Genomic DNA, 12,267 nt, shown 5'->3' with positions numbered 1-12,267 from the left:
CTGCTCCGGGACCGTTATGAAAATGAGAAACAACTGTGGACCTTATTTACATGAATCCTCCTGAACCAAACGGACTCGCACAAGATTACTGTTATCTGTGAGCTCATAAAAAAGGTCCAGACTGAAAATATCCAAAGGTCAAAGCACAGCACTGAGAGGCAATTCAATCCTACATCGTTAAACCTTTTTAAGAGCTCACTTAGCAAAAAGTAGTCTATTTAACAGTATTATTCAGCCTGTGCTAAAAGTGATGCAGCACTTGAAGTTGTTTTTTATGTTATCTATTGTAAAATTAAAATGTTCCAATGTACTTTGAAGAAGTATTCAGTACGTGTATTTAATAAGCTTCATGTACATTGTCTATAGTATCTTTTCTGTACTTTCCATCAAGTATACTTTATAAAACTAACTTCAGAGTGTACTTTATGTTAATGGGGACACTTTCATTAAAGTTAAACAGATTTGGTTTTGATACTAAATCCATGAATGTATTGTTCTACTGAGAGCAGCAGCCAATTAGTCCACATGTTTTAAAAGAAACACCTTAAATTGATTAAATTCAAGTTTCTATGTTTGACACAGTAACTTAACTACACTAACTACAACGAGTGGAAAGCTCTTGTGGTTCTTCAGCTTACAAAAGATAACAGAAACCCTTGTTTTTGTGCTGAGGACACTTAAAAAAGTGTTCAAAGTTAGATTTCAGCTGATGAAGTTTGTTCACAGACATTTCCTCTTCTTTGTCGGCAGAGTGAGTCAACGTTGGCGATGTGTCAGCAGTATGGTTTGCCATCTTGCTTATCTATCACCAGAGTGATTTTACAGCTCTGCTCTTCATTTACTGGGACGTATAAGTTGTTGAAGGAGTTCTGAAGAACAAAAGACAGAGAAAAAGAGTCAGAGGACAAAGAAGAATTTGGAAGTTGATATGTGCTGATAACAGGATTTGTGTCATACAGCAGGATAAAAATAGCGATTTTCTTTGACCTCATTGCTTATGTTCACAAATGAGCTGACAGTGGTAGAAAACAGGGCAGGATAGAAAGCGAGTATCCATTAAAAAACAGCCTGATAGCTACTAAGTTTGCACAAGTCAAAACATTATTAGTTGTAAACAACTATATATAATTAAAGCGTGAACATAACTACAAAAAATACAACTACAGTGTTCCACCGCGTATTCCCGCTTCTTTTTTCGCGGTTTCACGTATTGGCAGGTTTTTTCCAGTGACGTGACTCTTCCGGTTAGTCACAAAATCCCTGACAACTGAAGACGAAATTTTTGAGTCTAAAGGAGGTGCTGCGCTCCTAAGGTGTATCTCCGCACAGCGGCGCCCCCTCTGGAGCGTGAACAGGAACTTCCACTTCTCTCATTGCCCCTGCATGAAGAAATGGCATCAGCTCACTTAGAAGCGGCGGAAAATAATTATCATCCATAGCAGGTTTTAATTATTTAATGAAGTGACTGCTGTACAGTCTTTTGCTCTAAATAAAAGAACAAAAACTCTTTATGTTGAGGAATACTCCAATGTTCTTTATTAAATGTTTAACAAAGCATGATCAGAAGTGTTTTGGATGAGTATGGATCGGTAACGGACACGGGGGTTCTCTGTATTCACCTATGCGGCGTATTCGGGATGGCTTTAGTCCCAAACCCCTGCTACAAAGGGGGAGATACTGTAAGATCCCACTGGAAAACAAAGGTTACCTTATTGTTGTTGTCCAAAGTATCTGTGATGAGATCCCGCGGCTCTGGGACCTTCAAGAAGATCTTGTCCTTGTTTCTGCACAGAGCACTCAGTGTGAGCAAAATATAAAGCGGGGCAATATTACATCTAAAAAAGGAGTTTTACACACTTTCTGCAACACACAAAAGTCAAGGTTGTCATACAAGCCATGAGAATTGGGATGGTAATTGCAGCATACAGCAGCCCGTGATTACCCACATCAGAATCTGAAAGAACAGAGCAAAAAGTCATGCAGCAGCCAAAGACTGCAGAGAACAAGCAAACATTTGGAAGAAAAAATATTCAAAAGTATTCAGGCCCACTCCAATTATAATTGAGTTTTCTTGGCATATTCTTGTTGCATTTTACTTATGATTAAGGACATATATAAACAAAATGGAGACTAAAAATATATTTATTTATTCAAATTGTTGTGAATCAGGAGCAGACAAAAAATGTTGTGCTTACCCAAAATCCATGAAACAATCCGAAACATGACATTTGTGATCCGTTACACCCATAATTATGACTCTGTATTACTGACCCCCCCCCCATCTCCCCCATCTTAACCCTTTAACACCTGGGGCAACATAGTTGACGCTTAAACACAAAATCTTTAACATATGGAAACTTTTCAACTGTTAACGCGATCGATGTAATTCCAGCTGATTCTGAAGGAGAAAATCAAAGAACATAAACACTGGAGCTCCAGTGTTAAAGGGTTAACCCTTATCCCCATCTCTAACATCCCACTCTCTCTTCTTTTATCTCTGTTAGGTCCAAAAAGAAGTGCATATAATCATAATTATTATAGTTAAAGATATTTGTTTATACAAATATACACTTTGTTTGTCTGGAGATTCACAACACCCTATTGTAAAAGTAAAATCTGTCTGATCTGTTTGCTCAGCTGTTGGACAGAACAAGTAAAAAACAAAGAAATCTTTAACAGTTCACATGTAAATAAAAAAAGAAGTCAACGTACTAAAACATTTCTCCTTGCTGACTGGGGAACTCCCTTCTAAACTGTCGGCGCTGATGGTCATGCAGTACACACACGGATGCTTCACGTCAAGCAAATATGATGTCTGCTCTTGAACTTCAAACTTCTGAAAAAAGAACATGCATGACATCCAGTCAGATTCATTGTAGTTGTAATAAAATAAACGTATTACAGTGGTGTGCAGTGAAGAGGATACATCAATAATACATCTCTCACCTTTGTTTCACCACATCCTTTAACAGTTATTATGAAGTTCCATTGGATCAGGCTTAGGATGCTTGGAGGAGTCCAGCTGATTTCGAGTTTTTCGTTCATTTTTGTGACAGTCCAGTTGAGAGGAGGAGGTCTCACTGCAGAGGAACACAGATTAGAGCTAAAGACAAACAAAAACGGTCAATCCTGAGGGAGGCAGAGCAGCTACTACATACCAGCCGAGACAGGATCCCCAAAAAAGGTGTTCCTGACCACACTGTTGTTCAGAGTTCCATTTATCAAGATGTTGAATTCCTTGTCATTAGAAATATGAACATCACAGCTTCTCGTAGGACTCTGGACACTGGGCAGACATTTGTACACTGGTGGGGAGTCAGGAACATCCGTCCTTCCAAACATCAGAAAGAAAACATTTTATTTTTATTTTGATGCTTTCAAGTTCCAGAGAATCCCAAAACAGATCAATTAAAAACAGAGACAATTGCAGTTCTATTGATCTCTTCTCAAAGTGTTCCCAGTGTTTTCTTTAATCAGGATTATGTCCTTTTTGCCTAAAATCCAAAAGCTTGTGTTGCTTTCTAGGACATAGTTTCTGCAGAGCAGCAGGAGTTCATTGGAAATTTGAACTGTGGACAGTTAGTTGGGGCAAAGCAACCCCGCCCACTTCCTGTGGCCCGCCCAACCTATTTTCTAAGTCACATATACGATCTTTTTTCCAGTGTTCAAGTTCTTTGATTTACAGTAACTTTTCAAACATTAACACGATCATTCCAGTAGATTACGAAGGTAATCTACTGGAATGTTAATGTTTGAAAAGTTACAGTATGTCAAAGATTTTACGTTTACGTGTCACTGGCAACACCTCAGGTGTTAAAGGGTCATTAAAGTCCTCGATCGTGATGAAAATGCTACTAGATCACGTTAAAAACACATTTTCATCAGAGTGAATATTTGAAGGTGCATTATTTTAATTAAGAGTAATATTCCAAAATGTGAGTAGAAAAATACAACAACGATTTGCGGCCTCTGGTCACATGTAGGATGGCGCCAGAATCATCTCTAGCCGAAGTTGAAGTTTCACAACTTTAGCCAGTTGTGTAAGCGGAAACTTCCTAAACTTTAGGAACCCTTTCAAAAATAATATTTTAAAAACTTTTTCGAACTAGAACTATCAGCTTTTAAGTTTTGTGAATAAATTGTAACAGTTTAGTGTGCAAAGATGAGCTTCAAATGGACAGAGAACGCTCATCGTTTTATTTCTTTCAAGTCAATATTAATAAGTGTTCAAATTTGTATAAGTACACCTGTTTACCTCTGGAGAAAAAGACAGAGAAATGTCGTTTTTTTCTATAAATCAGCAGATCAGAGTCAATAAAATGTCGTTTTTCTCTGTGAATCAGAAGATCACCAACAGTGACAGTATATCAAAGGGAAAAAGGTCAAAATCTTAAAACGGGGAGTTCCGGTCGAGACTTCTGGCCAATAATTTCGGATGCAAATGATTTTTTTGCGGCTGATTCCAGCAGGGGGAGGACTTCTGGGTATTAATTTTCGAGCATCTTACATTGTCTCTGTGGCCAGATTCTCTTGGATAAAATAGAAAACTTTCTAAATGTTTTATAAGAAAATGAACAAAATCCCATGAAAAGTAAGTCTGACACACAGACATGTTTTTGCTTTGGACTGAATTCACATTTCATCTCTGAATTAATAATGACACTGATTTAAATTCTAACTTCAACAGGTAGACAGTGTCTTAATCCTGCCTTTATCTGCAGTAAATCAATAAGGAATTTCTGTACCAGACTATGATCTCAAACAAGAACAAAGAAATTTGCTTGAACTATGGAAACTCCATTCATCTTGTGAACCAGGGCCACACAACCACACGACGCATTCACATCTAAGGACAGCTAAGAACAACCAGCTGACCGACATGAAGGTTTTTGGACACTGGGAAGAAGCCAGAGCCCCCAAACATCCACGAGGAGAACATGTCATCTCCACACACCTGACTGTGAAGCCAAACAACTAACCTACACCACTGTGGAAACTCACTGGTTCAGAGACCCGTTTGAAACACCGCACACCCTTCCAGAGGCTCCTGCTTCGTCCTTGGCAGAGAACAAAACAGTCTAGATGACAATTGAGGGAAACGCACAACTCTGGCACTTCAGAAAGCTCACTCAGCCATCCTGTGATAACACCTTTCCTGTTGCGTTGGTTACCCTACTGTCAAGAAAAATAAATAAAACCACATTTAAACGCTGCCTCTTGATGCTTTTTTTTGTTTTATCTAACATTGTGCTCACATTAAGAGCAATCTTAAAAAATACAATTGTATAAAAATAATAAAGTAGAACAAGTGGGGTAAGAAAGATTTAGCTTTGAGCTTTAAGGTCCGAGTGGACTGTTTTTGCTTCCGTTTCCTCCATTGGAGTTACAGATGATCAACTTTGAACTGAGGGTGAAATGTCATTTTCTCTATGAAACAAATTTCCTCAATAACGTCTGTCCATTGTTCCAGTCTCACATTCACTTTCATAACTTCTATTCAGGAGCTAAGATCCAAAGCTAGGGTGACCTGTTTGTCAAATCCATTCTTATTGCGTCACTAATTCTAGTTCATAGTTTACGTCTTTTAATAAGTTTTGTTGTCAAATAAACTGCTAAGTATTTCATATTTTCTGAATCATTAGGTTATACTTTTGTCTGAGTAGTTCAGCTGGTTTGTAATTTATGACCAGTATTTGAGTCCTAGAAATATTTCATGTATACCTCGATTTCCCTGAACAATGTTTCAGTATGCCCAAGAGTTTGGAAATGCATTTTCTGGGTTATGTAAATACACAGTGATGTCATCTGCAAAAAGACATATTTGTGTTCTTACCCAGCCAAAGAGCAAGTGGCCCCCAAACGGCTAAAAAATGTGGACCCTAAATGGGTTTGTCCACAGTTTCTGTGGTGACCCCACTATGTTTGCCCACATTGGTTTAAGTGGACACACAGTGAGTTAGCTCGCTACGCTAGTGAACAGTGTAACTCACTAGCTCACTACAGCAGAGCTCGCTAGGTCGATACAGCGGAGCTTACCAGCTCACTAGCATGGTACAGTGGAGCTCGCTGGAGTACTGCAGTGGAGCTCGCTTCAGGGGAGCTCACTAGCATTCTACAGTGAAGCTAGATAGCATGCTACAGTAGAACTCACAAGCTTGCTAAAGAGGAGCTCAATAGCATACCACAGAGGAGCTACTAGCAAGCTACAGAGAAGCTTGCTCATTATGGTGTCCACCGAGAGGCTGGCTAGTTTCTAAGTCACTAAGTCCCCACTTAAGTCAAAGGGGGCAGACACAGGTGGAGCCACCACAGAAACCTCAGACAAACCCAATTGTGGCCCACATTTTCTGCCACTTTTAAACCGTATGGGGCCCACTTGCCCTTGCTGGCTGTGTACTTTGCTACTGTCACCTCTTTTAGATCTTCACAGTGTCTTAAATGCTGAGCCAAAGGCTAAATAAATAAATCCAAAAGGCAATGAGCTAAAACAGCATCTCTGTTGTGTTCCTATAGTTCAAAGCTATCAGTTAAATTTCCATTTATTTGAATTCTGCCCACTGGCTTATGGTGCAGAGCTTGTGAATACGTGATGAACGTGTGATTAAACCATTCTCCTCAAAGAGGACGTCCCTGTCGAAGGCCTTCTCAACATCTAAGCTCTTCAAAGCTGCAGGAATGTTGGGTTTATTGACCTTGTTTAACAAAGTTCTAGTCTTTTACTGATTATTGGTGTAAATAGTTTATCATCAACATTTGAAATAAAAATGGGTGGATAGGTATAAAAGTACTCCTTTCTTTCCCTTCTTTTGGTAGAACCAAACTAATGGCTTCTTTCCATGATGGGGGAGCTTTGGCTTTTTTGAGTGTCCAGCTGAATGAATCTAATAAAACTAGAAAAGGTTTTTCTGTGAATATCTTGACCCATTCGTTTGGGTAACAACCACTCCCAGGGCTTTTATTACATTTCAGTCTCCCAAGAACTTTATCTAATTATTTTCTCATCATGCTTTTTTATTTTACAAAATAAAAGACTAGATGGTGAAATAAATAAAAAGATGACTTCAAATATTGACAGAAAGTCATTTAGAAAGAGTCAACATAAAGAAATAGTTATCTGAGAAAGAGTATTGCTGTACTTCTTTTTAATCAAATAAAAATAATTGAAAAGGTTGAACAAACAAGTTTAGATATTGAATCTATCAAGGTGATTCAAGATATTGACCTGAAATCAATGATAAATTGTTAAAGATGAAATCATTGGAAATTGTTGAGAGCTCTCAAAGACAGATTTCCTCATTCAATTCCGTTAAAAGGTCAGCAAAACTAAAAGTACAAGTTCCCATCCGGTCTGATTTCATTTCTATTTCTCTCTTTTAAAGAGAACCAGAGCATCTTAACCTCGGTCTTTGGTTCCATCTAACCCTTCCTCCACATGACTTAGACTCGCCTCTCCGCCTCCACATTGTGAAATCATTACAACAAAAACAGCAAACAAAGAGGCGAATCTAGCTGAGTATCACAAGGGGTTCAAAGATTCAATGACATAATCAATAAACCTGAAGATAAACCTGAAGAAAGGTGTCAATTAAATCGACCAAAATGATGATAAAATCATTTCAAAATGAAATAAATTGATTATATTGATATTATAAAATACCATCTGGATTGACACATGGTAGGTTTAATATACTATAATGTAAAAACGTTCAAGTGACATCACAGCAGACAACACACACGTGACTTGGACTAGAACTCCTGGTTTGGAGGAACTTTTCAACTCACTTACTATAAAGATGGAGCAGAGGTCGAACCATCTCTGTTGTGAAACAGCTCCAAGTTCAGGAGGAAGAAACGTCCTCTTTCATTTGATCACTTCTATATTCTGTCATACTGCGTTGCATAATGCTGTGTTGTCCCTCACAAACGCCTTTTCCTTTCCTTTTAAGTGACAGCGTGTTTGTCTTGTTCCAGCTGTGCACTCCTTATCTATGTTAATAAACCATCTGCAGTTTTTTACAGACAGTTCAGGTTATCAGGTTATATTGTTGAACTCAAAAGCCTTTTGGATTATGACGACCACAGTTAACCGGCCTGTTAAAGGCAGCAGCTTCTTATGAACAGGAAACACTTGAGAGTAAGATGAGGACAATCATTGTTTGGGTCTACAGTGGACAGAGATCTAGATTTAGATATGAGAATCTCTAAAAGCTAAAAATGAGACAAAACAAAAAAGACGAAAAAGGGAATTTGATGCTCAGTGCCACTCAAAGTCTGTAAAGTAAAGTATCTTCAAACTTAGGATTTTAGTTTTTCTTTTCAAATTTCTAAACAGTATGTATCTATGCCGTTTATCAAGCTGCAAATCGCTGTCCTGATTACAGTAACTCACATCTGCATAAACTTATTAGATACGTCTCAACAAAACAAAACATTGCAAATCGAAAATTCAATCAGCTGATACAAAAAAAAGAAGCCAGAACAGAGAAAATCCAAACTTTTGAGGAACTTGACTCTTTGCTATGGTAGAAGGAAGTGATTCAAACCAAGAATGGAACTTTTGTAGTTACTATTGAGGCCGTGAGAAGAACATCAGTCTCTCATGTGTCAAAGTCCAGGCCCGGGGGCCTGATCCGGCCCTCAGGGTAAATCTATCCGGCCCTCCTGACCCTTTTATTATATTGGTATTGATGACCCGATGTTATCTTGTACTTATTTCTAACTTGTATAATTTCAACAAAATATTTTTTAATGGAGAGTAAAATATTGAAAGTTATTTAAGGTTTAAGTTGATTTATTCTGGAATAATATTCCTGCCTTTTTATTATTCATAATTATGGTAAAAAGTTACAGTTTTTAAGTTTTAAAAATTGGTATTCTGCTAACTTTTGGACTATTTTTCAGTTATGAATTCAGTCATGTATTTTTCAGCAACAGGCTAGCTTTTTTGGCTACCCTAAGGTTTTTTTTTTGTTTTTGGCATTAAGAAAATTGGCATTTAGCTAATATTTTTAGCTGGCCATCAACTTCAGTGTTTTTAGCTATCAATTTCAGCATCTTCAGCGGCCAAATTCAGCTTCCAGCATTCACACTAGTATTATCACAGGTAATGCTATATATCTAGTTTATAATTATGTTAAAAAGTTACGGTTTTAAAGTTTTAAAATGTAGTTTTAGAGTGTTAACTAAATGTTTATCCTGTTTTGCCTGAGATCTAAGGTGTGTTTTGGATTTTGGCCCCTTGTGATTGAGTTTGGCTCCCCTGGAGTATCTGGACTGAACAGAGAACATATGTGTGTGCGTGCATACCAGAAAAAGCCCACATCTGGAGCGTCGCTGGCTGGTACCCAGGAGCATTTAGTTAAAGTGGCCGTGTAGCCATAGCACTGCAGGTCCTTTACCAGCTCTGTCAGGAACAACACAAACACACTTATATTTACCAGTAAGTAGAAACAAGTCAGTTTAAAAGTTGAGTATTTTGCTAAAGCTCAAAAAGAAAGACCCAGGTGTTGCAGGTGTTACCTGGATAGGTAACGCTCATGACGGCCGCCTCACTCTCTCCGCTGTCACAAGAAGTCCTTACAGACCACTGCAGAAATCCTCCTCCCATTTGAAAGTTGTTTAATATTTGTTTCTGGTTTTCCAACTTCTCCTGATACATCAACAATAAAGCAAAGAGAATGTAAACTGTTCAGACATCACTGTGAGCAACATTTTAGGGGAAACAGTTGAACTTACAATCGATTCTTCAGAGTCCTCAGACTGTCCTCTGTACATCAGGGTGTAGGTGCAGTTTGTCATTGGATGTGTTGGAGGCTCCCAGGAGAGCTCCGGTTTGAAGTCATTTATCCAGCGGATGGACAGGTTTCTTGGTGGTAAAACATGTCCTTAATACAAAAAAAAAAAAAAAACAAGAAAACAGTGACCTCCTGAGTTTCAGGGTGTCTTTGCAGCTTCCTGAGACTCAGTTTGTATTTTCTCCAGTGTTTTTCTTTCTGTAAACCTGGAGTGTCAAACTTAGGGCTGAGTATAGATAATAACTTCCAGAAACAATTCAGTTCAATTTTTTTTCTTTACGATTCTTTCAATCCTCTCATTTCAATGATTCAATTCAACTTTGAATTTACTCAGTTTACTCATTTATATATACACATTAGTTAAGAAATGCATCAATAATCTACTCTATGTTTTGAACATATTTATATTCATCTGATCCAGTTCACATACTGTAAAATGTATCAGTGAAATAATGAGATTGTTAATATCATACAGCATGTGTCAAACTCAATCACACAGGGGCCAAAATCCAAAACACATCTGAGGTCACGGGTCGAACAGGAGAAACATTTATGAACACTCTAAAACTACATTTTTAAACATCACTTTGATGTGGACAGAACCTCAGGACGCACCCGGTACCGGTACTGATCCGTGTCCAATACCGACTGGTACAGGACAGGAAACCACTGAGGTTCACGTCCTAGTACTGGCCCGGTACTGGAGGTTGGTGAGCCTTGATTTAATTGGACGTCAAAAAACAATGAGTTGGGGACAGCCGAAACGTCAGTTTTTGACGCTTAAGGGTCCATAACCAATATTTGGAAATGAGAATTTATTGCTGTATGTTTCTAGCACAAGATAACATTGGGTCGTTAATAACAAAAATATAAAGTGATCAGCCAGGGACCAGATCCGGCCCCCCGGCCTTGACTTTGACACATGTACTGTAAACCAGGGGTCCCCAAACGGCCCACAGCCGGATCCGGCCCTCCTCCATATTTGGCCCGGCCCCCAAAACTATTTTGGCTGAATTATACATTTTTGCAGTTTTTCAGGCTATTTTGGAGTTTAGCTAATATTTCAGCTACATGCTAGCTGTTTCAGGTAATTAGTTTTTTTTTTTTTCTTCATTTTTTTTAGGCTAATTTGGAGTTTAGCAAACCTTTTAGCTTTATGCTAGCTGTTTTGGCTAAACTATAAATTTCTCTGTTTTTTAGGCTAATTTGGCATTTAGTTCATATTTCAGCTACATTTTGTCGTATTTACAATTTTTGGCTAACCTGGCCCTTCTGGAATATCTTAGCTGGCTATCAGCTTCAGCGTTTTCAGTTTAACCATATTCAGCTAATAATCTATCATAGGTAATGCTATATATCTAGTTTTTAAAACATTTTAGTATTTTTTGTTTCTGTGAAGATTACAGAAATGAATTATTTAAAATATGGCTATGTGTGGTTTCTGGAAAACCATAAATGTTTACTTTTATCCTGTGATTGTTACACTTTTTCTGTTAGCCTACAAACCAGCCCTCCCATCAGCTGGTTTTCTCTCATGGGTCATCAGAGAAGAAAACCGTTATGTGGACCTCACAAGAACAAGTTGGGGGACCCCTGCTGTGAACAGATCTGACCTCTCCACACACAGAGCTCAGTGCTGAGATAGAACAGCTCACATCCATGACATGATGAAGTCCTAAGTTTCAGATAATAAAAAAACATCAAATGTGTGAAGATTTATGTCCCAGGAGGAGTTTGTGTCTTCTCCACTGGCATCAGGCTGAAGCCGCCTTCCTTCTGTCCTCCTGGTTGTGTTTAGGAGTCAGACCCTCAGTTTGATACCTTCATGGATTGTCAGACAGACTTCCCGCCGCAGACTGGCTCCACTACCACCATTCCTGACTGAAGCGGCCCTGTGACTAACAGTCCTTGTTTTCTTTCCTCCTATTCAGAGTCTGTGGGAGAATCGCGCGTGACGCAGTCTAAACCGGGAAAAGTCAACCCTCAAAGGGCTGAAGTTAAAGTTTTATCACCTGACGCGGTTTCCCAGAACACCAGAAGAAAACTCAAGACGATCCGTTCCAGTGCTGGAGCCATCCTGGTCCTGTCGGTCCTGTCGGAGGTTCGGGTTCCAGTCCAGGCTGCTGCGCGCTGAGACGCAGGAACGCGCGACCCGCTAGTCTCTGGTAATCACAGTCGAGTCTTCCTGCCTGAACTCATTACTGAGTGGTCATGGGGTGGATGTATCAACCGAGGGGAGGGAAGGGGGCGGGAGGGTTGAGCTCAACGGTAGAGCGCTCTGAGGCGCTCAAAGCGGGAGAAGCGCCTTTATATGAATGCAGAAACCACCTCATGGAAGTGTTGAGACAAATGTCGCATATTTAGACTTTTATTTAACATACTGTAAAAAAAGAAAGAAAAAAAATCTGATGCCAGCCACAGTGAGAGGTGTGATTGTGCATCTGAGCAGGGCCGGATGTAGGCATGGCCGGGG

At 39.0% G+C, this 12,267-nt stretch overlaps 1 protein-coding gene across 1 annotated transcript; it reads right to left on the bottom strand.

Moving 5' to 3' along the window:
- Positions 1-308: 308 nt before the first annotated feature.
- On the bottom strand, positions 309-12,258 carry il13ra1 (interleukin 13 receptor, alpha 1). Its single transcript, XM_024288739.2, has 10 exons — positions 11,807-12,258; positions 9,736-9,884; positions 9,520-9,649; positions 9,307-9,403; positions 3,159-3,331; positions 2,947-3,080; positions 2,713-2,836; positions 1,858-1,954; positions 1,709-1,784; positions 309-869 (listed from the first exon to the last, which is right to left on the bottom strand). The coding sequence occupies exons 1-10, from the start codon at positions 11,868-11,870 to the stop codon at positions 774-776; spliced, it is 1,140 nt and encodes a 379-aa protein (XP_024144507.1). The 5' UTR covers positions 11,871-12,258; the 3' UTR covers positions 309-773.
- Between the last annotated feature and the right edge of the window lie 9 nt (positions 12,259-12,267).

The sequence above is a fragment of the Oryzias melastigma genome, linkage group LG18 (assembly GCF_002922805.2).
Source record: "Oryzias melastigma strain HK-1 linkage group LG18, ASM292280v2, whole genome shotgun sequence".
Taxonomy (NCBI): Eukaryota; Metazoa; Chordata; class Actinopteri; order Beloniformes; family Adrianichthyidae; genus Oryzias; species Oryzias melastigma.
This window is presented reverse-complemented; position numbering and strand designations above follow the sequence as displayed.